The 23,595-nt window shown below is 43.4% G+C and overlaps 2 protein-coding genes and 1 long non-coding RNA gene across 11 annotated transcripts in view; 1 reads left to right on the top strand and 2 right to left on the bottom strand.

Moving 5' to 3' along the window:
* LOC135091325 (aldehyde dehydrogenase, mitochondrial-like) lies at window positions 1-12,020 on the top strand. The gene is made up of 11 exons (XM_063988862.1): window positions 1-336; window positions 4,738-4,842; window positions 4,972-5,112; window positions 5,366-5,612; window positions 6,081-6,268; window positions 6,524-6,673; window positions 7,159-7,296; window positions 7,402-7,566; window positions 7,806-7,963; window positions 8,091-8,239; window positions 11,652-12,020. Exons 1-10 carry the CDS (start codon window positions 205-207, stop codon window positions 8,236-8,238), a joined length of 1,572 nt encoding a protein of 523 aa, XP_063844932.1. The 5' UTR covers window positions 1-204; the 3' UTR covers window position 8,239; window positions 11,652-12,020.
* Window positions 6,357-7,272, bottom strand: LOC135091332 (uncharacterized). The gene is made up of 2 exons (XR_010262471.1): window positions 7,132-7,272; window positions 6,357-6,693 (listed from the first exon to the last, which is right to left on the bottom strand). It is a non-coding gene; the product is annotated as an uncharacterized LOC135091332 (long non-coding RNA).
* Window positions 8,363-23,595, bottom strand: part of LOC135091323 (ninein-like protein) — a 68,025-nt gene continuing 52,792 nt past the window's right edge. For 7 of the 9 annotated variants that reach the window (XM_063988856.1, XM_063988853.1, XM_063988858.1 and 4 more), the window contains 24 exons: window positions 22,356-22,592; window positions 21,806-21,946; window positions 21,149-21,323; window positions 20,846-20,962; window positions 20,457-20,620; window positions 19,882-20,078; window positions 19,214-19,353; window positions 18,902-18,979; window positions 18,518-18,619; window positions 17,744-17,848; window positions 17,204-17,365; window positions 16,553-16,677; window positions 16,294-16,390; window positions 15,661-15,768; window positions 14,634-14,852; window positions 14,182-14,283; window positions 13,438-13,680; window positions 13,051-13,125; window positions 12,659-12,785; window positions 12,270-12,361; window positions 12,099-12,155; window positions 11,687-11,819; window positions 11,364-11,464; window positions 8,363-10,781 (listed from right to left, as the gene is read on the bottom strand). In XM_063988856.1, the coding sequence (XP_063844926.1) occupies window positions 10,623-10,781; window positions 11,364-11,464; window positions 11,687-11,819; window positions 12,099-12,155; window positions 12,270-12,361; window positions 12,659-12,785; window positions 13,051-13,125; window positions 13,438-13,680; window positions 14,182-14,283; window positions 14,634-14,852; window positions 15,661-15,768; window positions 16,294-16,390; window positions 16,553-16,677; window positions 17,204-17,365; window positions 17,744-17,848; window positions 18,518-18,619; window positions 18,902-18,979; window positions 19,214-19,353; window positions 19,882-20,078; window positions 20,457-20,620; window positions 20,846-20,962; window positions 21,149-21,323; window positions 21,806-21,946; window positions 22,356-22,592 (3,256 nt within the window). In that variant the 3' untranslated portion in view covers window positions 8,363-10,622. The remainder of the gene's footprint in view (window positions 10,782-11,363; window positions 11,465-11,686; window positions 11,820-12,098; window positions 12,156-12,269; window positions 12,362-12,658; window positions 12,786-13,050; window positions 13,126-13,437; window positions 13,681-14,181; window positions 14,284-14,633; window positions 14,853-15,660; window positions 15,769-16,293; window positions 16,391-16,552; window positions 16,678-17,203; window positions 17,366-17,743; window positions 17,849-18,517; window positions 18,620-18,901; window positions 18,980-19,213; window positions 19,354-19,881; window positions 20,079-20,456; window positions 20,621-20,845; window positions 20,963-21,148; window positions 21,324-21,805; window positions 21,947-22,355; window positions 22,593-23,595) is intronic. The other 2 variants (XM_063988854.1, XM_063988855.1) reach the window with 2 other exon arrangements.

The raw sequence follows: 23,595 nt of genomic DNA, 5'->3' as shown, positions 1-23,595 counted from the left end.
TGTACCAGGCAGCAGGCAGCTCTCGCAGCGGCAGCAGGGCAGAGCAGGCCAGGCAGTGATAGCGTAGCTGTTTGCAGATAGTGTCACCCTGCTATCGTGTGGCTTCCTAGCACCGGAACACCCGCCATCTCATTCACCATCTGACCCACGAAGAGACCTGACGTGTTGGCATACCATCCCTCATCACCCTAGCTACTCTCCACCATGCTGCGGTCTGCCATGAGATGGTCCTGCCTGGCGAGGGTTGCTGGGAAGGCCAGCCTACAGCCTGCCGCCGCCTATTCCGCCGCAGCACTCCCGCAGCCCATCACTACTCCTGACATCCACTGCACCGGGGTAAGATTACTGAGAGGGCTTCTGTTCCCATACTTGCTAATGTACACTAGGTTACCGAGCCGTCATCTGCTGTGCTTGGGTAGGCATGACAAGGCGAGGTTTAGGTGTGATGTGGGTGTGATGACTGGTGGGTGCCGTCAGGTAGCAACAGTGGTGACAGGTTGTGGAAGGGAGGTGATGGCCTCTGCATTTGTCACGATCAAAGATTTATCATAAAATCATTGGTCGCGGAACTGGTGTATGACGTAAGGGTAGACGTAAGTTGGTGTATTGTACTAGCTGAAGATGCTGAGATATAATTTGGACGTCCAGGGTGCACAACCGTTTGCCAGCTTATTATAGGAGGATCTGTTTGTAATTCTTGGTACCCTGGGGGTATTTGGTCAAGGTTATTGAAGCTAACGACCTCGTATAACCTTGTATCTCACAGGCTGCGCTTCTACGAGTACATCGCTCGAATGAGGCTGCAGGGATGTACGAAGGTTATGGGTTGTGTAATCGGAATAGTAAGCTTATATAGTGAAGTGGATAATAATTTGTACTTAGAGAGAGAGAGAGAGAAGGTAAGCAGCCAAGCAACCATCAAAGGTTAGTGTTTAAGGCATGTTATTACAGGAGAGCCTCAGTTTCTCCAAAGTTTACATCGTATCAGGTGTCCAAATGTCTTAGTTGAGTGTTGAGTAAGACGTTTATATTGTGTGGGAAAGTATCGGTATATTGACTAGCATGTGGCTGGAAGTGGACGTGGGCAAGGTTTAAGGTAATTAAGCGCGTTGCCCTTGGAAGTGTACACCAGTGTAAAATAACCGCATTCTAGGCTGCTTTTGTATGCTGGTGAACCAAATTTGATACTCTGGTGCTTTAGTTTCTAGTCTGGTTTGGTGTGCGTCGCGGCAGATGGGTTCAGGGATTAGGGAGAACGATGATAGAAGAAGTGGCTGATAAACCTGGGGTGAGAGAGAACACACGTGATAGATTCAAGAACACAAGAAAAACAAAAAAATGTATGCCTATACGGGACTTTGATGCGCCACACCAAGGACTTGCCCTTGTATAGTACCTTTATAGTATACAGTCCTTGGCCACATTCTAACATCATATGAGGTGCAGAATATTAAAGACGAAGATGAATAGTTGTTTATCATACGTAGAAATCACAGGGTCCAAAGAATTGCTGTTGCTTCATTCCACGCATTTGAAATACTCTTATTATATCTTGTATTTCACGCAGATAAAACCCATGGGCAGGATATGCTGTCCCAATCACTGATACGATTATTTGGTGGCTCTTTGACAGTCTGAGTGTTGCCAGCCAGTAGGACGGGGTGGCTAGCTGGCTGTAACAGGGGGGGGGGGGGCACCAGCTGCCTTTCGATTAGTAATGGCGAGCTTATCCAGTTTGTGACGCATTTAATGTGTCAATTCAGTAGTTGGTAGTGTACATAGAGGGACCTTGTCAGAGTGTTACTGTGTGTAATGAGAGGCTTTGGGGTGGCAGGATGGAATGTTACTGCCGGAAACACTGCGATTTTTTTGTGACTGTCTTGGCCGTGACAACTTGCTGTTATCGCTCCCTTCTGGTTGTAGGAGCCTGTGCCATGTCCTGTGCCGGCTGTCTCGTTTCTTACTACTATGTACAGTACTACCTGCATGTAAGAGGAATGTCATACACATCAACAGCGGTTGAATCATTAGGGGTACAATGCATTACACTCTACCTTCGCTACTGCAGGCAATCAATTTTCCAAATCTCCTATTGTCTTTGGGACAACGTGTTACTCAGCAGTGTTTACCCTCCCTGAGAAAGCTTAGACCGCATGACAGCCCTATCCGTGGGTGAGGCCGAGACCTACACACCACACCTTGCTCATGGAGGACAATAACTAGTTGCTCATGGAGAGAGAGAGCTGCCTCGCGAACCCCGGCCCGGCAAGTCACCAGGGAGTCAGCGAGCATCTGTGTGTGTGTGTTCTTAATTAATTGTATTTTTACAGGATTGGGTCAAGCTCGTATTGTAGCATCCTTTGAAGTTACTTTCTTTTATTGTGTATCTTTAAAGCTATGAAGGTTCCTTGTATACTATTTCGTCAGTCAATATATTGCATTGGCTGATTGTCTGAAAACTTTATTTCCTCACTTCTTTCTTTGCCTTTTTTTTTTTTTTTCAGTTTCTTTGTGTTGATTGCCCTGGTTCCACAGAATCCGTGAGATCAATCTTTTCTTTTCCTTCTACACACTTGTACGTCATGATGTCACCTCGTGCGTGCGTGCGTGCGTGTGTGTCTTTTCTTACCGGTGTGTCAGTCAGGATAAAAAGCGACAGATAAGACCCTGTTTATCACATCTGTTAAGTAGGGTCTCTCAAGGGTGTGTACGCTTCATATCACCATGGCTTATTTTTCTTTGTTGGGCGTGGGGGGCAGTCTGCATATTGGGATGCTGCCACCCGAGCCTGGGAGATGGGAAGGTGTGGCATTAACATTGACCGATACAGCTTCCCAAGGTTGATAAGATGGTATGGTGCAAGCAAGGCCAGCTCATCTGACCTTCCAGGAACCCTAAGTAGGATTAATTATGGGATTCACTAATATATTCAACAGCATTGTTATGGGTATTTGGACTTGTGCAAGCATTAGTTAGTAGAATAATTTAAATGAGTAAGGTCCCAAGATGTACTGTGTGTGTATTAGATTACCCAGAGACAGAGTTGATCCTTAACTGTCGTCTGTATCGCTTGTACTAAAAATCACTCTTGGGTGCAAGTTTGGAGCTTAGTTTCCCAAGATACCACGGAAACCAGGCCTAAATGTGGGTACAGAGTATGGCTTCCGAAGACACCATGAGGCAGTAAGGGTGATGGATGGTATGATCTCGGTGCATGTAGTATCATTTTTGCTCATTCATTTTGGGTGACAAATTGTGTTGAGCTGTGATTGATTGATCTTCTGAAGTTACTCACATAATGCAAGAGTTACATTGTCATTAGCACTGAGTAAAATGTAGCAGTCATATCACAAGTATTTTTTTTTTCTTTTTTTTTATGTTGGAAGGACACTGGCCAAGGGCAACAAAAAATCTAATAAAAAAAAATGCCCACTGAAATGCCAGTCCCATAAAAGGGTCAAAGCAGTGGTCAAAAATTGATGAATAAGTGTCTTGAAACCTCCCTCTTAAAGGAATTCAAGTCATAGGAAGGTGGAAATACAGAAGCAGGCAGGGAGTTCCAGAGTTTACCAGAGAAAGGGATGAGTGATTGAGAATACTGGTTAACTCTTGCATTAGAGAGGTGGACAGAATAGGCCAGTTAAGCAAAAGTCACTATTGAAATACCAGTTAACTGGTTAACCATAATTATTTGTGCCTTTGCCTACAATTAAATCAAGTAAAGGTGTTTTTTTCTTATTGCTGTGAGTAAAGGGATGTGGCAGTGAATAATGCCCTCTTGAATGGTGTTCCCTTGAGTGATCCTCCTATTGTTCCTGGTTTGAATAAAGGGATGTCAGTGAATGAATAATAGCCCTTTCATCTGCCAGTCTGCCAGTCATGTGGAAGACCTTATCAATAACAGTGATAATACCATAATGTGACTTGTTTGTTGTCAGGGGCATAAGTACCAAGGGACTGAGGGCTGGGAGGGATTGGTAGGATCTGGTGAGGGCATGGTAGGGTGGGACAGGTTATGCTTGATGGTCTTCCTGAGCTGTCACAGGTATTCCCTTTCACTGTTATCCTATAGGTTGCTTCTCTTATATTAGACAAGGCCAGTTTTTTCCAATTTTCCATTGCTTGTTCATGTTGAGAGGAATATTTTACAGTTTTGTTTCCTCTCTCTCTCTCTCTCTCTCTCTCTCTCTCTCTCTCTCTCTCTCTCTCTCTCTCTCTCTCTCTCTCTCTCTCTCTCTCTCTCTCTCTCTCCCCCCAGGTGTTCTCTTTCTCATTGCTTTTGGCTTGTCATCATTATATCAGCCCATTAAGCCCAACATTGTACTTTGTCATTTGTTTCCCTACAGTTGCCTATCTATAAGATTATATTACTCTTTACATAATCTTTTTTATTTCTCTCTCTCTCTCTCTCTCTCTCTCTCTCTCTCTCTCTCTCTCTCTCTCTCTCTCTCTCTCTCTCTCTCTCTCTCTCTCTCTCTCTCTCTCTCTCTCGCTCTCTCAGCTCCATAAAGTTTATCAAGTACTCCTTTTCTCTCAAATATCTGTGAAATTAAGTCAAGTACTTTTGTCATAAATTACTGTTTCCCTTGTTTTGATTAATTATCTCAAATTAAAACCTTATAACTTCTGCCTATTTGTATGACTCAGCTGTGTGAGAGGTAGGCCGAGAGGTAAGATAACTCAATTGTGTAAAAGGCAGAATTGAATACATTTTTACATGCTTCCTTTACCCCACAGGTGTTCATCAACAATGAGTTCCACAGGTCAGAGAGTGGCAAGCAATTCCCGACAGTCAACCCAGCCACAGGAGAGGTCATCGCTATGGTGGAGGAAGGAGACAAGGTGAGGCAGTGGGATTGGTGCAGAGACAACTGACAGTGGTAGTAACATATGGAGTTTGATGTAGTGAAACCTTAGAGTCAGCACATTAAGATCTAGTTTGTATCCTGACATGGTGTGGGTGTGTTCCAGGCTGATGTGGACAAGGCAGTGAAGGCAGCACGGGCAGCCTTTGAGCTGAACTCTGAGTGGCGGCAGATGGACGCCTACAGCCGGGGTCAGCTCCTCTACAGGCTGGCAGACCTCATTGAACGGGACAGGGTGTACCTGGCGGTGAGTTGTGATGTGTGTGAGTGTGTGTGTGTGTGTGTGGTCAAAAGTTTAGGGGAGACATTGAAAAAAAGATGCTGTTGCTATTAATTCAGTACTACTGCTGTGACTTTTACTACTCTATTACTATGACTACTTAACTGATATCTGAGTTAAAGGAGTCTGACTTATTGAGGTTTTGCTGTATTGTACATGAAGGAGCAGAGTGGGCAGGTATGCATTCTAATCCGTTAAAACCTTTTTATTGTAACTGCAGAGCTTGGAGACCCTGGACAATGGAAAACCTTACACCAACTCCTTCAGTGGTGATCTGGAATTGGTCATAAGGAATCTGAGGTACTTTGCTGGTTGGGCTGACAAGATCCATGGCAAGACCATCCCCACTGATGGGCCGCACTTTGCCTATACACGACACGAGCCCATTGGTGTGTGTGGCCAGATTATCCCCTGGAACTTCCCTCTCCTGATGCAGGCATGGAAGTTTGGACCAGCCCTAGCCACAGGTGTGTGCATGTGTGGCTGTGGATGTGTATCAGAGGGAATGTCTTGATTTGATAGTAATAGAAGGATGAGAGCAGTGAAAGCATGTTTGAGATTTGGTATGAGCATCTGTGCGTGATGTGTGAATTGTGGAGTGGTGGAGTAGATGGAAAGGAACACAGTGAGGTTTGGGTGTTTTGAGAGAATAATGAAGAATGAAGGATTTGAAAGTGTATGCGAAAGGAATTACGGGTCCTGATAGGAGAGGACGGATGTGTGGTAGATGGAAGGATGGGGTAAAAGAGTGCATGTATGAAAGAAGTGTTAGTGGAGAGAGCTAGGTGAAGAAGTACATGCGTGAAAGTGTTAGTGAACAGAGCAAGGGTTCAGAGATAGTAATGATATTTAACTATACAGTACTTATTATTACAGTGTACTTTAATATTGTCTAATTGTTTTTACAAATGTTTTCCAATCTTGTGTGTCCGCAGGCAACACAATTGTAATGAAGCTGGCAGAACAGACACCCCTCACTGGGCTGTACGTGGCCAAGCTGGTGGCCGAGGCTGGCTTCCCTGCTGGTGTAGTGAATGTCATCCCTGGGTATGGTCCCAGTGCAGGGGCGGCCATCTCCTCCCACATGGATGTGGACAAGGTGGCCTTCACAGGCTCCACCGAGGTGAGTTGCAGCTGTCATTGAAAACAGTGACTGTTCCTTTAAATGCCAAACCATAAGAAATTTGGTGAAGGAATGCAAGCAAATCCTCTTTTAATATTTTCCATTTAATGAGGTAAATGTCAAAATCTGTATTTGTAAATCAAGATGAAGCAAATAGATTTTCAGTATTTTGTTTACTTTTGCTTAGTATTACAAGTTCTAGTGGTGAAGGAGCAATAGTATTGGCACCACAACCCTGGCCTGTGTTGTCGGCAGATTGGACACCTGGTGCAGCAGGCGGCCGGTGCCAGCAACCTGAAGAGGGTCACTCTGGAGCTGGGCGGCAAGAGTCCCAACATTGTGTTCAAGGATGCAGACTTGGACCATGCCATTGAGACCTCCCACTTTGGCCTCTTCTTCAACCAGGTAAGGTTGTACTACCTTGGCTGGCAAGGGAGGAGCTCATGAAGTGAAAGGCATTGTCTCTATATTTACCGAGCATTTTCACCCTCACCTAGCAAAACTTCTTCTGCAATTATTACAAATGATATATATAAATGGGTAGCAGTTTTTTTTTATAAGAGTAGGATGTGGATAACAGTTGCAGTGGTATAAATGATTACAGAAATTCCTTTATATACTTATTTTGAGATGATAACTTATTCCCAGTCAGTTGTGAGCTGGGTGCTTAAGAGCTGAGTGAGTGAGTAAGTGAGTGAGTGGAGTCAAATAAGTTGGAAGAATTGCTTGATGTCAGAGGTCTTGTGCATTACAATGTTGAGTACTTGGTAAAACTAAGGAGAATGACATGATATGTGTTAAGGTGATTAGGAATGGGAATACTGTAGGGTAGGAAGCAGTGTGTCTTAAGGGTGTGTACTTACAGCCCTCTCACTCCCTCTTCTCTCCAGGGCCAGTGCTGCTGTGCTGGCTCGAGGATCTTTGTAGAGGATGCTGTGTACGATGAGTTTGTGGAGCGCAGTGTTGAGCGAGCCAAGGTGCGCACCGTGGGAGACCCCTTCGACCTGACCACAGAGCAGGGACCCCAGGTGAGTGGCAAGTTGTTAATGCAGCTGAAGTCAACTGAAATGTTAAATTCTCTTGATATATGTTTTTCTTGCTTTTTTAAAATTTTGGGACTATTTTGTTTGCAGGTGGATGGAGAGCAGATGAACAAGATCCTGGAACTTATTGAGTCAGGCAAGAAGGAAGGAGCCAAAATGTGTGTGGGAGGAAACCGCAAGGGAGACAAAGGCTACTACATTGAGCCGACAGTGTTTGCTGATGTGGAGGACCACATGCGCATTGCTGAAGAGGAGGTGAGACTGTGGTTGCGGTATAGCAACTGTTTGTAATGTTTTTATTTTCCTTGTGAAGGTTTGCTTACTGACACTTAACTTACCATTCTGGTTGTAACTTTTACTCTGCCCTAACCCTTTCAAAGTGTCTATTACCTCCTCTTAACTTTCATGACAGCATCTTTTCTTTTGCCTGTTTTTGATAATCCATGTTAGTTTTACTATTGAGCATCAAAAGTGACAAGGATTTTGTTGTGCAGATCTTTGGGCCTGTGCAGCAGATCTTCAGGTTCAAGGATGTGAATGAGGTGATCAAGCGTGCTAATGCCACTAAGTACGGGCTGGCGGCAGCAGTCTTCACCCGAGACCTGGACAAGGCGAATGTCTTTGCTCATGGGCTACGGGCTGGCTCTGTCTGGTGAGTCCATGATAGAGTTCCTTCCTGTGCACTATTTTTCCACTGTCAATAAAGGTGTCTGAAAGGGACTTGGCTAGAAGACATGAGGGTCCCCTTTATCCCCATGTCACCTTTATCTTCGTTCCAGGATTAACTGTTATGACGTCCTCAATGCCCAGACACCATTTGGAGGATACAAGGCATCCGGTCAAGGAAGGGAGAACTCAGAGTATGCACTGAGCAACTACTACGAGGTGAAGGGCGTCATCACAAAACTGCCCATCAAGAACTCTTAAGGTCAGCAGCCATATTTGTTTTGCGAATGTAGCATGATGCATCACCTAGTTAGGGGCTTAGGAGGGCACCATTCGTGTAAATCTCCAGAAAGGCACCAACAGTGATAGGAGTAAAACAAATAAATTAAATGAGGAAACTTTATTGTTTAGTTTTTCAGTATTTGTGTGTATGTGCATTTGTGTGTAAACAGTGAACAGTGTAGCACTGCCCTCAGCCCAGTCAGCCTGTCCTTGTATTGGTAACCCTCTGAATACAGACCAGATAGTTTTGTGTATGAATATTGATACATGGTATCTTCATAGATACAGTTACACAAAAGTTAGGCATGGCATCTGCCAGTTTGTATTTACAAATAATAGACTCTACATATATCTTTATTTTCTTAACTCTATAGTAGTTTACCCATCAATGAAATATTCAGCTCGTATATTGCAAAACACAGAAAAATGTATACTTTTCATGATTTGACAATCACTTGAATTTGTCGTCAATTGTAGTAGTGACAACTAACTACTTTCAAAGGAGCAAAATTTGAATACTCAAAATTTGAATACTAAGGGGAGTTGTTATATTACTGGAAGATTTAATTGATAGGAAACTATTTCCACTAAATTAAAATTCACACTTGCTAAAAGAAAAGTTTTGAACTCTATCTTTCATTCAAGTAAATAAAATAAAGGCTGAACAATGCCCTGGGGAGAGGGAAGGAGAGATTGCCAGACAGCTTGCAGCCTACACATGGCATCACAGTAACACTCCCTCAGTATGGCACTTACTCAACCAGACTCTCGCATGCACACATTATTACACTAAATACCATCTTTGGTACTATGACACAGAATCACACACACATTTCACTCTGGCAACTTGGTGGAGCATGAAGTTGTTTGAGAGTGGTTTGGAGGCACATGAATTTGTCTGCGAGCACGACTAGACCAACATACACATTCACTGCAGGTGGTGGTGAGGCCAAGTGTAAATGGAGTGACAGGATGGGTGTGACTTGAGTGGAGGTGGGAAGGTCTTGTGTATGAAGGAGGAAGTAATGGGATACTTGGAGACAATTAAGTTGCATACACCTACAATGATTTTTGGCTGCTGATGTTCTGAATGTGTAGTATGCATGTGATTAACACTGTAACATTTAGGACCATGTAACATAAAACTGCAGTAAAGCCTCATTTGTCTGTGGATGGGTTGTAGGAGAGAGGAAGTAGTGTTGAAGCATCCATCACAAGCTGTGTAAATGCTGAGGTGCAAATCTTGTGCAGTGTGCTTTGTAGATGGATACTGATCTACTTATATTCCTTCAGTAGTTCTATGCAAGTTAATTCCTTCCTTCACTAACATGTTTTTCCTTCAGCTGCCCCACTAGAGCCTTAACACAACCCACACACATCACTATAGTTTCTTCTAGTTCATTAGTAGTACAGCATCCATTCCTGATTATACTGCACATCTATCTGTATGATAACCTTAATAATGCCTTCCTTATTCTACACAAACCACAACAGCACAGGTTACCAAGGCCTCCTCTATATGAACCTAAAAATTGTTATTGCCTCTTACATGCATCTTGGCAGACATGAGTTTTCCCAAACACTCCCAATGAATCCTATCTAAAATGTATATATGCACCATTGAGCCTAGGTACGTCCAGCTATGATGTGTTAGCTCTGTCATGATTTTGAATGGTTTTCTGTCCACTTGAAGGATTCCAAAAATAAGCTGCAAGAGAGAAACACTTCAGCTGTCTATCTAAAATAAGCTTTGCGAATTGTGTGGCTGGAAATCTAGATGTCTCTAACAATATAAAAATATCAGGTCACCATGAGTCAGGCACTGGCTAAACAGCAAGCAAGGGCTGCCGGCACCCGCTGAGTGAATGGCTAAGGGATAAATACTGAAAGGATGAAGTGTGAGTGGAACTCAAAATAAATTAGGAAAATTGTGTAAAAATGGGGACAAAACTTATGGTTCCTTATGACACAAATGTTTTGTGAAGTAAATGAATGTGTGATGTGTAGTTTTGCATGATGTGTGCAAGGTCCTTTATGGCATGGCTAGCTTTCTATGGCAGGGGTGTTTGAGCCTTGTATGGCAGGAAAGCATCTAGTCTAGACACGTATGGCAGAGAAGCCAGTCCTCGGCCACAAAGGAAATGGCGTGGAAGGAAGTGATCTAGGTCACTTATGGCAGAAATACATGTGTTTGTGGTGGAGGAATGTTTTGATGGGTAACTTATGGCTTGAAATGAGTTGAGTAGGTCTGTGTGATGGAATCCTGCAAGAGTTGTGACATTTAGTCCCTTGCATTTGGACTTTATTGCGAATGCTCAGGAAACATGATTTTGTGAGAACTGTTGTGATGGTGGTGCTGTAGCCTAAGACAGGGTTGAAAGAGCAGCTGAAAGCTGTAACTTCCGACTGTTCTCCTCGGCCATTTTTTGCCGGCCCTCTGTGACCTGCAGAGCACGCATGAGCTGGGCATTTTCTAGGTAGAGCTCCTTGACCAGGGAGTCACTGCGGCTGGCCTTGCTCAGCTGTGTGAGAGAGGGACTCATGAATGGGAGAGCCTTTGTTATTCTAAAACTTTAAACTATGTAGGCATGGACTATGAGTATAGGATTCAAGAGCAGTAAAATGATATCATAGTTAGGAATCTTATGTTACCAAGATGATAGACAGTTGGATGTTGATTTCCTATCTCTTCTCTCCCCCTGAAAACTCACTCGCTCACTCATGCTCTCTCTCTCTCAGACTACAGACCCACAGGATGTCCCCCACAGTATGTTTACAAACACCACAGGCAATTGATCATAGTTATACAAAAGTTTCTTAGGCACAGTAATTTTGATTCCTGAGGGCTTAGTAACAGTGCAGTTATAGAGTAGCTTTCACTTGCTGATTGGCCACAGCTTTCCCAAAAGTAGCAGGAATATGTAGACAAAAGAAGGAAAGATAATCTCCCAGTGAGTGTTGCCATGTTTTCAGTAAACAAAATTGCTGAGCCTCAGCCTGTAAAGGTAAAGTAATGAAGTAACCTAGAATCAAGAGGGTTAAGCCTGAAGAAAACTGTTATGTCTGTTTGTTACCTTTCCTCGTCCTTATATTAGTTATCTTACCTGGTCCTTGTACTTAGCAATGTGCTGACCAAGCATCTGTTGTGTGGCTGCCATCATACTCTCCAGATTCTGTACCTCAGCTGCATGTTGTGCTCGTGTCACTGAAACAGCAGTGCATCATTAAGAAGCTTCCCTGTAATATTATTAATACAACTCTACACTGAACACTACTTCCTTTCCATATTTGTATTTTCTTGACCCTAACCAAAGAAATGTATGGATACTACTACATGTACCTATTTATCTCCACATCTTTATAATATCTGATAAGTTTTATTTTACTTGCAGAAACTAATGGAAACACTCCTCCTCCTGCCTCTCACCTGTAAGAATGTGGTGGGCATGGACATGATGATGCCGCAGTGCCGCCTCCAGGAACTTAAGGCGGTCCTGGCACTGTCTCAGCTGGGTCCGGAGACTCACCTTGATGGTCTCCTCCCCCACACTGCCAAATTCCTGCAGGGGTGGGAAGGGAGGGGATTAAAGGATGCTATAGGCCATGGGAGGCAGTAGAAATAGTAAATGAGGGAGAAAACTGGATCTAGACAAAGGGAGATTTAAGACTAGATTCTAATAATTTTTATATGGTGATACAATATCAAGAACCACTGAGGAATTCAATATATTTTCTACCCCAAATAAACAGCATTTATTTACTGTGCATCTCTTCTTCACCCTATCTATAATCTACTTAAATTGTTCTGCTACTTGATATAACAGGAAAGCAAGTCTCACCGGTTGTGGGCTTCTTCCTCCCTCTTGCAAGTGGCCATTGACCTGAGCTGACCCGACCTATGGGAGTGGAGAGGTCAAGGGGAGGAAGTGTATAAATTACAATGATTATAAAGCTGCATCAAGATAACTTAATGTCTGGCACTGCTACTTGGAGGACAGGGATGGACTGACCTGCAGGTGCTCACACGACTGCTGCTGCTGACTGAGGAGCTGCTGAATGCGCTGGTCTGCCTCCCTCTTCATGTCCTCCCCTTTCTCCACCACTGCAACACACCATTACTTCAGTACACAAACAACTACTTACCCACCTCTGTCAAGTTTTTACAGTTCTGTCAAATAATCTGTTTAGCTTATTTTTGTACTTTCAAAGTTAATTTAATATTAAATTATGTCCATAAAGCCAGTTCAAAGTTATTAAATTACGTCCATAAAGCAATATTTACAAAGATCTCAATGTTGATAAAGGACAACCACATCAATAAAACAATTAAAACGTTACATCTTTAAGAGATCTTTGGGTTTGGCAAGTGAGGAAAGAATACACAGACAGACAGACTAACCAGAGGAGAGCTGCTGCTGTGTCTGCTGCAGCTGTGAGGCAAGAGAGACGACCTGTTCCTGCAGGACGGCTCTCTCCTGGCTCGCTCGCTGCCTCTCCTCCACTACTCGCGCCTCCACCTGACTCTCCTGAAGAAGCAAGCTTTCTTAGGCAATGGCAATAAGATGAACAAAAGACAAGGCTGACAAAGGAAATATAACCCCGCATTTTCTTTATCTGATGCATAGAACGGTGGATAAAAGATAAGTAAAGTATAAACATCTTGGTTCCTAACTGTAATGTATGCAAAGAAATAAAGATGAACTTTGTAATGTCTAATAATCCCGTGCAAGCTTTATTACTAAGAATATCCTAATTAATCCCTCTCTGAGCAATGAAGAGTCCAGTTCTCACCATTGACAGTTTTTCTTGCCTCAAATCCTCCAGTTGTCCCCTCAGCTGGGCCACCTCCTCCTCCAGCTCGGTCACCTAAAGATGTAAGGTGCTATGTAATAAAGCAAAACAAGTATAGACAGAAAATAATCATTCAATATTGCTGCAAATTGGTAACTTTTCAATATAATAAGTTCTATTTACTTAAGTTTACTATTTACTTTACCTATTTACTTACTATTTACTGCATTTATAAATCTGGGCAAAAGAGAAAATGATTTCAATGAAGCAAAGTTTAATTACAACTTCAAAACAAAGTAAATTTAACACTTGTGATCTTGTATAACATGTGTAGACTGAGATGAAGCTCTACTTATCCACATCCATACTCATGTGGCCCCAACACACCTGCTTCTCCCACACCACACTCTCATCAATGGTGGACAGACGGTCAGACTCCTCAGAAGCATCTCGTCCGCCTCCTGCACCACCACCGCCTGCCAGCACCAGCTCCTCATATTCTCTGATCTTTCTCTCCAGCGCTGAGAACTTGTCATCGTAGAGGCGACGTTCCTCTTCATAGTAGTCTTGTTCCTCTTGTAGCTTCAGGGTCCAGTAGTCCTCACTCTTGTCAAACTCCATGCGTAGTAACTGAAGGACAAGTGTGAGGAAGGTTTGTGATGATAGATGACAAAATAAAGATAAGAATGTAATGTGAAGGGAAAGTTTGTAAAGATGATGATGCATTGTGATGGGGAGGGTTTGTGGAAAAGAAGGTAGATGTAAGGATGTAGAAGAGTGTTCAGGAGAAGAATGGCATTTAGAAGGTAAGGGAGAGTGAAAGTGTGTTTTTAGTCCTTTTTTCCTTCATTCCACACTTTCTCTACACCTTCGTTTCTCTAGATCTTTCACATCTTCTCTTTACTTCCCACTTTCTTTGCCTCCATAACTTATATTTTTAAACTGCAAGCTTCCATCCCTCCTCCTGACTGCAATCCCTTTTCCCTTACACTATTCTAGACCCTTAAACCTTTCCTTTCATCCCTCCCAGTGCTTCTCCCTCTTCCCTCTTCCACACTGCATTTCCCAACAAGGTGCCATATGACCCCACTGTTGTGATGCACTAAATCTACAGATAAATCCACTCCCCACCTCAAGATCCTGCTCCAACTTTGTGTTCTTCTCCATCAGGGAGGCACGGGTCTTCTCAAGGCCATCTCGTTCCCTCACCAGATCCTCCTCAAGCCCTTGCACCTGTTGAAAGAAGAGGAGGAGTGAATAAAGGGATACAAGAGATGTACGAGTATGAGTACATATATAAAATAAAAGAACGACTGCGAGTCATAAACAGAAACAAGTAGAATTGTAAATTCTGCAACTCAAGTTCTTGACAAAAATTAACCAAAGAGAAGTGTAAATAGAAATATAAGAAAAATTAAAAGGAACAAAACAGATACATAAGGTTTTTGCCACAAATTACCAACTTAAAGATGAGCTGCAAATTGCAAGCCATCTTTTCTAATATCAGGAAAACAAATCCTATTTTGACAACTGCAACACCACAACACTCCCTCTACTCTTACAAACACGAGCATGTCTCTCACCTCCTCCTCCAGCCTCTGCAGGAGATCCTTGGAGGGCTGAAGGGAGGCAGATTCCTCTTCTGGCTTGGTCTCCTCCTGCTGAGATTGCTGCTCCTCCTCCCTGCTGTCCTCTGAAGGAGGAGGTGTCTGGGGGCGGGGTGCCAGGACCTGCCGTCTCCTCTGGATCTTCTGCAGTAGAGCACGGCACCTCTCGCCCCATGGCACTGCCTCACACCCATCCTGCCGGGGGAGGAGGCCGTCATGAGGCAAGGGAGTGAGATTATAAAATTTACAAGGCACAACAAAGCATGAGATCAACAACTTGAAAAGTGTTCACTGTTACCATAACCAAAGTGTGCTGGCCAATTTTTCTAGACATATATATATCTTAAATTTGTGCCTTTTAGTATGCCTGTGTGACACTGGCTACATGGTTGGTGTGCCATCAAGGTCCAAGATGCATCTCTGTACACCAGTCAGCAACAGAGTTTGAGAACCACAGGACTACATGCTGATATGAATTACTCATTTAGCAGCCAATGAGGCAAACTTTCTTCTTTAAATATAAAAGGTGAAAATTCAGCATACTTTTACCTTAAATACAGTCATTACACCATAACAAACATCATACTTCTCAGACACAAATGACTGCATATACACACTAATACAGTACAAGGAAATTAAACATCAGTAATACCAAACCTTACCATACCCATTGCAGCAGCACAGCCACTACCACAGTCTTTCAGCACAACCATCTACACCATCACTACCTCTACACACCAACTACGACTAATCTCTATCTACATGTATACACCAGGCTGAGACATCCTTTAAAAAGCTACAGAGACACAACTCACAGTAAGACTAACATTAACAATATAATGAGTCTTCAACACCTTTTACTATATACATTGCCACCAACACACAAGAAGCAACATCACTAACAGCAGGTAAAAAATACACCAACTTTCACAACCACAGCTACCACTACCCATCAAAACAACAACAACCATTACTGCTGCTGAGCCACCACCACCACCACTACCTGTACAGAGCGCGCAGCTTCCCGACACAGCTTAAAGATCTCAAGTTTGAGCCCAGCCACCTGCTCCTCCACCTCCCTGTACCTTCCCTCCAACACATAAGCCCTGCCCTGAGGAGGAGAAAGAAGAGGAAGAGGAAGGAAGCAAAATATACAGGAAGACTGCAAAGACAAGTGTGCAACAGATGTATGTAGACAGAAGCAAATGGAGTCTCCCATGATGATCATCCCCTTGAAGGAGTTCCAGTGAAGGGGCCAAGCAATATTGGGAGATGTTGTCCTGTGCATGTCTTTATGCTATCATACACTGTCTATGGCCATGTATACTCAACCTAATACATAATACAAGGCCTCTGCAGCTTTCCCCAACACACACACACACACACACACACACACACACACACACACACACACACACACACACACACAACATTATTCCGGATGTCTGTATGCCATCAGTGCCATCACTTGTGACCCACAACCAAGTGAACTGTGTGAGCAATGCAAAGTGAGCAGCATCAGCAACCTTCCCCAAACACACAAGTTAATGCAATTCTAAGTGCTCACTAATGCACCATAAATGTATGAGTTATTTTCATTATTCTCTCTCTCTCTCTCTCTCTCTCTCTCTCTCACCTGCTCTGAGGATGCCACCAAAACAGAAGATGCTGGGTAAGTCGTGGTGGTGGTGGTCGTCTCTGGCGCTGAGTCACATTCACTTGAGGCACATTGTCTGGGAGTTGTTTGAAAGGTACAGCTTACAAAATTAAATAATATTCTGCTTGAGGTCTGCCAAATTTCATTATGTTTTAATATTTGAGTTTATGTTTTTAATTGATCTCTGGACTAGGGTGGGGTGGCAGCATCCACCAGGCAGGTACCTAGCGGTCCTCACCTGGTATCAAGAAGGGCCTGGGCTGCCACTCGCTCTGCCCGCTCCTGCTCCTCCCGCCGCAGTGCCATCTCCAGCTCCTCCAGAGCCACTGCCAGCTGGCCCTGTGTGTCCATGCAGCGCACACACTGTACACACAGCACGCACACACAGGCAGACACACACACACACACAAGGAACACATGCATAAATAATGTATAAAATAAATAAACTTGGGTATTTGTTTTCTAAATTAAAGCAAAAAAATATAATGGGAATGGAACATAAGGACAGCACAGTAATAATGTAGCAAGTGGTGTCAGTCACTCTCACAACACGTCATGGATACACAATACAGTCTTTACACCACTCAGCACTGCAGCAGTGCATGCTTCACCACACTACTTGACGACCACCTAAGAATCTTCAGTTAAGACAAAAAAAAGGGAAAAGTCTCCAACACATTATGAGATATGAACATGAAATTTAACATACCAAAAAATTATGTTGGTGGCCATGTACTCCATTCTATAATAAACAAAAACAACAACTCTTTTAAAAGTGATGGGTAAAGGAAGCATTTCTTGTACTAAAAAAAGTGGGTGGGCCAGAGATTAGAGGCAACTTTCTTAAAGGGGAAAAATGAGTCTGCTGAAGGAGGGAAAGCACACTCACTTTATCTTTGGCAGGGTTGTGGTTGTTCTTCACGGGGGTGGAGGTGTGGGGGGTGCCGGTGGGGCTGGGTGGGGGTGAGGAGATGGGTTCTAGGTGGGATGTGACTTTCCTGAGCTGTTCCTCCACCCTGACAACTTTCTTCAGCAGGTCCTCACACTCAAACTGGGGCAAAGAGGGAGTTACAATGGTACAAGATATGAAGCCTCAACAAATATAACTGGGAAGGATAAAGATGTGTACTAGTGGGATGATGGTGATACAGAGAAGTGGAAAAAGAAACCACCTCCTCACTATCACTATGAGCTGGAGAAGTGTGAGATGAACCTGAAAAAAAATCCAATCTAAGATGTAATAAACTGACAGTGGTGAAGAGAGAGGGAAGAGGTGAAAAGCATACTGCAGGAGGCTCTTGGAGTGGTGTGATGAAAGGGAGAGGTAAGGTGAAAATACAGCAGGTTCTTCAAAGACAGTAATTAAGGCGAGAGGAAAACGTTACAGAATACAAATGTTTCAGCAGGGAAGAAGGAAATGTTTAGCTACCTCCTTCTTCTCCAGCTGGTGTTTGAGCTCCTCCTGTTGCTGCTGCAGGCGGTGCGACAACTGCTGCCTCTCCTCCCGCAGCTGGTTCACTTCATCCTCCAACTCCTGAAAAACAAAAACATTAAGACTACACAAACTCAAGAAAATGGGTAATATTTTGACTCCACTCCAATGCAATCCATCACATTTCTTCAATAAAACATTTCTGCACTCTACATCACTGCAATCTACCAAATTTCCTCCAACATCACATTACCTTCTAAACAACAGTACCATTATCATTTCCACACTCCACACCATTGCAATCCATCAAATTCTCTCTAAAGAACAGTAATGTAAATGTAAATCACCTCTGCACTCCACTTCACCTGCAATCCATCACACTCCCTCGTAAACAACAGTATGAGTTGCAGTATGATATGTACCCTTCACACTCCATACTCCAGCTCTCCCTCTAAAAAAAAGCAACACTATAATAGCCACTTGTCATACGTCACACCACTGTATTTCGTCCCAAACAAAGCCTCTCTTCTTAGGCAAATGTCCCCTTTCTTCTTAGCCAAATATCCCCTTTCTTCTTAGCCAAATGTCCCCTATCTTCTTAGCCAAATGTCTCCTTTCTTCTCAGCCAAATATCCCCTTTCTTCTCAGCCAAATATCCTTTTCCTTCTCAGCCAAATGTCCCTTTTCTTCTTAGCCAAATATCCCCTTTCTTCCTAGCCAAATATCTGAGAAGTCCAGTGATATTCTAAGCCTTGTATTCCCTTGACTCACCTCTCTTGTGGCCAGGGCAATGGGGTGGTCCCTTGGGGTGAGGGGTCTGAGGGCATCATGCTTGTATTCCTCCCTCACACTGTCCTTCACGCGGTCAAACACCTGAGGGGATTTATTTTGTAAGAATATGGAAAAATTAAGGAATCTGCAAGAAGCCATCAGGCCTACATGTGGCAGTCCCACTATAGAACATGCCTACCTATTTCCATCTGCTATCCACATCCATACATTTGTCTAATCTTTTAAGGCTCCCAAGTGACTCAGCATTAACAATCTGATTACTGAGTCCATTCCAAAAAGGAATGATGTATGTTGAATTCTATTGTAATATGGATTAGAAGCTGGGCAGTGTGGTTGACAGTTATGATCAAAATATGTACACACCTTCTTCAGCTCCCTGGTGATTTGTTGGTGCATGCTAATGTGCTCCGCCTCGTCCCTCACGGCTCGGGCTTCTGTCTCCTGTAGGCAGTGGGAACAAGTTTGTGTGATGGCAGAAATGGAAAGTGTACAGGAAAAAAGGATGGGGATGATGGGACAAAACTGCAGAATCATGAGACCTAAGGGAAACTGAGTCATGTAGAAGAGGTTAAGTTACATTACTAAAAAAATTCTTGAAATGAAAATCTAAAAAAAATTCTTGAAATGAAAATTGTGGTGCTGAGATCCACATGAAGTCTAGCTTCCGTGACTAACACTCTGGTCCAAGCTGCAAAGTGAAGGCTTGGTCCCTGTGTCTTCCACAGCACTGGAGATGACATCAGGGTGGGAGGAGGGCACCGGGGAGCCCTTCAGGAGGCTGCTCATGCTGGTGTCGAAGAAGGACTCATCATACGCTGCAAGGAGAGAGTCAGGTAACCAGGAGCTTGAGGTAGATATGATTAAATGTACTTACCTTACACTGAGATGAGCCATGCTTGCTTCATCACCTATAGAAAATAATACATACAGTATAACCTAATATTATATGGCCAATTAATTAATTAATATGAAAACTGATATACTACTAATCAATATAAAGATTGGACCACTAAAGGTGTTGGTTACTGACAAAAATGAAGGTGACAGACTAGTAATCAAAACAATGAACCTCTCTATAAAAGATACAATCAATTCCTAAACTAATCAAAAACCAATATAATGAACCACTCAATAAAACCAATAAACCACTCACTTAATAAGACCTGATAAACCAAATCATTATAAAAGCCAAAAGATCACTAAAAACACCATTATAATCAACAAAACTGAACCACTCAATCAGTCAATCAGTCAACACATCACTAGACAAAACCACACACACACAGAACACATTAAATCAACTCACATCCAAACAACATCACAAGAAACAGCAGATAACTCACATCCGACATCAACATAGTGCACATTTGGTCCCTTGCTGCACCGCCTCACTTTGCTGCACCGCGGGCTCTCCTCCTCACAGCTGTCCTCCCCTGACCCATTGCTACTTGAGCCGCGCCGCTTGACGGGTGCCGGCAGCCCCACAGGAGGGTCCATGTAATCCCCCAGGCAAGACCCGTCCAGGCTGTTCTCCTTGTCACTAGAGGGAGATGGGAGTAAGGTGGTCTTTATTAGTGAGCTTTTCTAAATAGATGTGTGATAGAGGAATATTTCTTAATAATTTTGTACACTTCCTCAAGCTTAATATGACTAGTTTAAATTCCAGAGCGTAATTTCAATGAATTCTCAAGCTTAATATGAGGCAAAATTGCAGAATCATGAGACCTAAGGGAATGTCTGAGTCATATAGAAGAAGTTAAGTTACATTAACAAAAAATTCTTCAAATGAATGTGACAAACTGCATCATTGAAGCCGTGGGCAATAAGATGTCTATTCCCATCAATCTCTTTCCTCATCATCAATTAGTTTTTCTGTATTTTACCTCTCCAGTCCATCAACTCTTCCGTGTTGGCTCACCTGGCACGGGCGGAGGGCAGGCGAAGGGGCAGTGAGTCCAGCTGGGAAAGTAGCTCATCATTACTATCCCTCAGCTGCTGGTTCTCAGCCACCACCCGCTGCAGCTGCTCCACCACGCGCCGGTACTGTTCCTCCCGGGGACCCTCCGACTCATACTCCGCTATCTGTGGTAGTGGTGGTGGTGGTAGTGAAATAATTCACAATTTTCAGACATTATCAATAAAATAATCTAAGTTCAAGTTTGCAAGTGCAGAATTTGGGTTATGAATAAATCTAAGTTATCATAAAGGTAGCAGCAAGAAAAAATTGATCATAAAAAGTAATAGTGGCAGTAATAAACAACAAACAAGACCTTGAGAACACCAGCAACCCCCTGAGTTGTAACACACCTTTGTCTTGAGGATGTGCAGATCTGCTACTTGTCTCTCCATCTGCAACAGCTGCCGCTCAGCCTCCTGCAGCTTTCCACTCAGCTCCAGGTTCTCTGCCTCCAGCCGTTTCATGTCCTGCAGGAAGTGTTGTGCATTACATGGAGGGAGGAAGAGGTGGAGACAGGGACAGATAAAGAGAGAGACGGAGCCAGAGAAACAGAGATAAAGTGTGATTAGACCAAACTGTACATACAAAACAAATACAACTAACACAACAGGTGAACACAGCCCATCACCCACATATCAGGTGCTCAGACATACCGCAGTGAGGGCAGCGAGGGCAGCTTTGAGTCTTGAGTCCTCCTCCTGCAGGTGTGAGTTGTGTGCATGAAGCTCCTTGGCTGCCGCTGACACCTGCTCCCTCGCTGCCTCGCGCTCTCCAACCACAGCCTCCTGCAGCTCCCTCACCTGCTCTTTGTACTGTCGCTCCAGCTCCCTGTGTGCGGATGAGGGGGTGTTTACAAACAATTACAAAGGGATTACGTAGGATTTTAAACAGTGCATCTTCAGGTTCTTACAAGGGATCTTAAACTGTACATCTTTAGGTTCTTACATGGGATTTCAAACAATACATCTTAGGTTCTTTAGCAAATTAATTTCACTATACTAAATACAGAGAAGAGAAAGAAGATCCTATTATAATCTATTGGTATGGTTGTGTATAGTTCAAGTGAAGGTACAGTAAGGATAAGGGAGAGAGATGTAAAGGGGATGAGGAAATGAAGGAATAGTGTGAATGGGGCACTGTTGTTATCTCTTATTATTCACTGTAATATGTGTAGAGTTTAAGAGGAGCTACAGTATGAATGGGAGAGAAGGATGTGAAGGTTTGAGGTAAGGGAGGAATAGTGTGAATGGGGGCACTGTTGATCTCTGTATTTCACACACACACACACACACACACACACACACACTCACTGCAGCTGGAGGTGAGAGGCTGCCTCCATCCGTGCATTGTGGTCATCCAGGTCCTGCGCCAAGAGAGCCACACGCTGGTTTGCCTCCCCAAGATCTTGTTTGAGCTTGTCCCTCTCTCCTCGAGCTGCCTCCACACTCAACCTGCACATCACAGTTCAGAAGTGATACATACACCTTAGTACACCTGCCCACATGCCTTGACACCTGTATAATGCCTCAAAATACTGTACCTGGAATGACAACAATATCAACTTGCATGTCTTGAAGTCTTTTCACTGTCATAGTCCACCTTCCCACCTCCTCTTAGCTACAGAACTAAATAAGAGACAGTGGTGGTATACAGTGAAGTGTCTAAAATGTCATGGGTGGTTATGGGAAAGAAACGTCTAAGGAAGGAAATATCTAGCAGTGAAATGGTTAACTACAATAATAATAATAATAATAAAAATAATAATAATAATAATAATAATAATAAGAAGAAGAAGAACAGAAAGAAAAGAGCAAGAACAACAACAAAAACAACAAGACACACTAGTTACGACTAACTTACCTGAGGAACTTAATCTCATGCAGGTACGTAAGCAGCGCCATCTGCAGGAGCGTCACCCTCCCCCCGGTGCCCTCCTCTTCGGACAGCTGGCACTCAGACTCCAGCGCGGCGGCCAGGTCTCGCAGGCACAGGCTCTCGTGAGGGCGGTGGGGCAGGGCCAACTCTCGCAACAGACTCGGCCCGTTGGAGATGTTGAGACCTTCCCACGCCTCCAGCAGCGCCTCCACCCGAGCATACCTGGCGAAGGAAGGAAGGATTGGGTGTTATTGACGTTAAATGTACTCGTTATTGATGCTAAATGTACTGGTTATTGATGTTGAATGTACTCTTTAATGTTTTTTTTATATGTAAGAGGGGTACTGGCCTAGGGAAACAAGAAGAACGAAGGAAAGGCCCACTGAGGTGCCAGTCACTTAAGAACGGCCGAAAGGAAGAGGAAGGCATAAAAGAAGGCATGGAATGGGCTGGAAAATGGGAGATAAGAATGAATAAGGGGGGGAAAGGATGCAATAAAGAGGGAAGAAAGACAGGAAGGCAAGGAGGGGCGGGAGAAAGTTGGATGAAAGGAAGATAATGATGAGAGATGATAAAAGAAATAAACAATAGCGACACACACACACACACACACACACAAAGATACCAGTTATGTGAATTATTATTACTTTTTCCAGTTTTCCTTCTATTCACACCAATAACTATACAATTTATCTCCAATAATCACACAAAATGGAAAAGGAACAAAGAAAGAAAAATAACTATCAATTTTAAATCGAGGAGGAGGAGGAGGAGGAGGAGGAGCAAGAGAATAAAGGAGGGAGGTTAAAACAGAAGATAAAGATGAGACAGGAGAAAAAGCAGAAAATCGAGAAGAAAACGAAAGAAAAAAAAAAGGGAAGAAGAAATCGTAATAATAATAATAAAAAAACGAACATAACAACAACAACAACAAAAACAACAACAGTAACACCACCACCACTACCACCATCACCATCTTACACACGGGAAAGCATCACAGGAAACAACCAGGTAAAAATAATTAACATAATGACTCCTTATTAGCAACAGGTGAATGTGGCGAGGTGGAGGAGGAGTGGAAAGGAGGGAAGGGCGTCAGGAGGTAAGGAGAGAAAACCCTTTACTTCCTCCTCCACCACACAGCAGGCAATCAGTTCAAACGTCAAGCTCTCGTGGTGAACAGCTGTGTCCTGTGGGAGTATATCGCTTGTAAGACTGCTGTGGC

Source organism: Scylla paramamosain, chromosome 37 (genome assembly GCF_035594125.1).
Source record: "Scylla paramamosain isolate STU-SP2022 chromosome 37, ASM3559412v1, whole genome shotgun sequence".
In the NCBI taxonomy this organism is placed as follows: Eukaryota; Metazoa; Arthropoda; class Malacostraca; order Decapoda; family Portunidae; genus Scylla; species Scylla paramamosain.
The sequence above is the reverse complement of the archived record's forward strand: the minus strand, read 5'-3'. Positions and strand labels throughout refer to the sequence as shown.

Bases quoted from the DNA above. Each gene is read 5' to 3' on its own strand.
- LOC135091325 (XM_063988862.1), top strand. From the start codon at position 205: ATGCTGCGGTCTGCCATGAGATGGTCCTGCCTGGCGAGGGTTGCTGGG. The intron at 337-4,737 runs GTAAGATTACTG...TTTACCCCACAG, and splicing joins CTGACATCCACTGCACCGGG to GTGTTCATCAACAATGAGTT. The intron at 6,674-7,158 runs GTAAGGTTGTAC...TCTTCTCTCCAG, and splicing joins TTGGCCTCTTCTTCAACCAG to GGCCAGTGCTGCTGTGCTGG.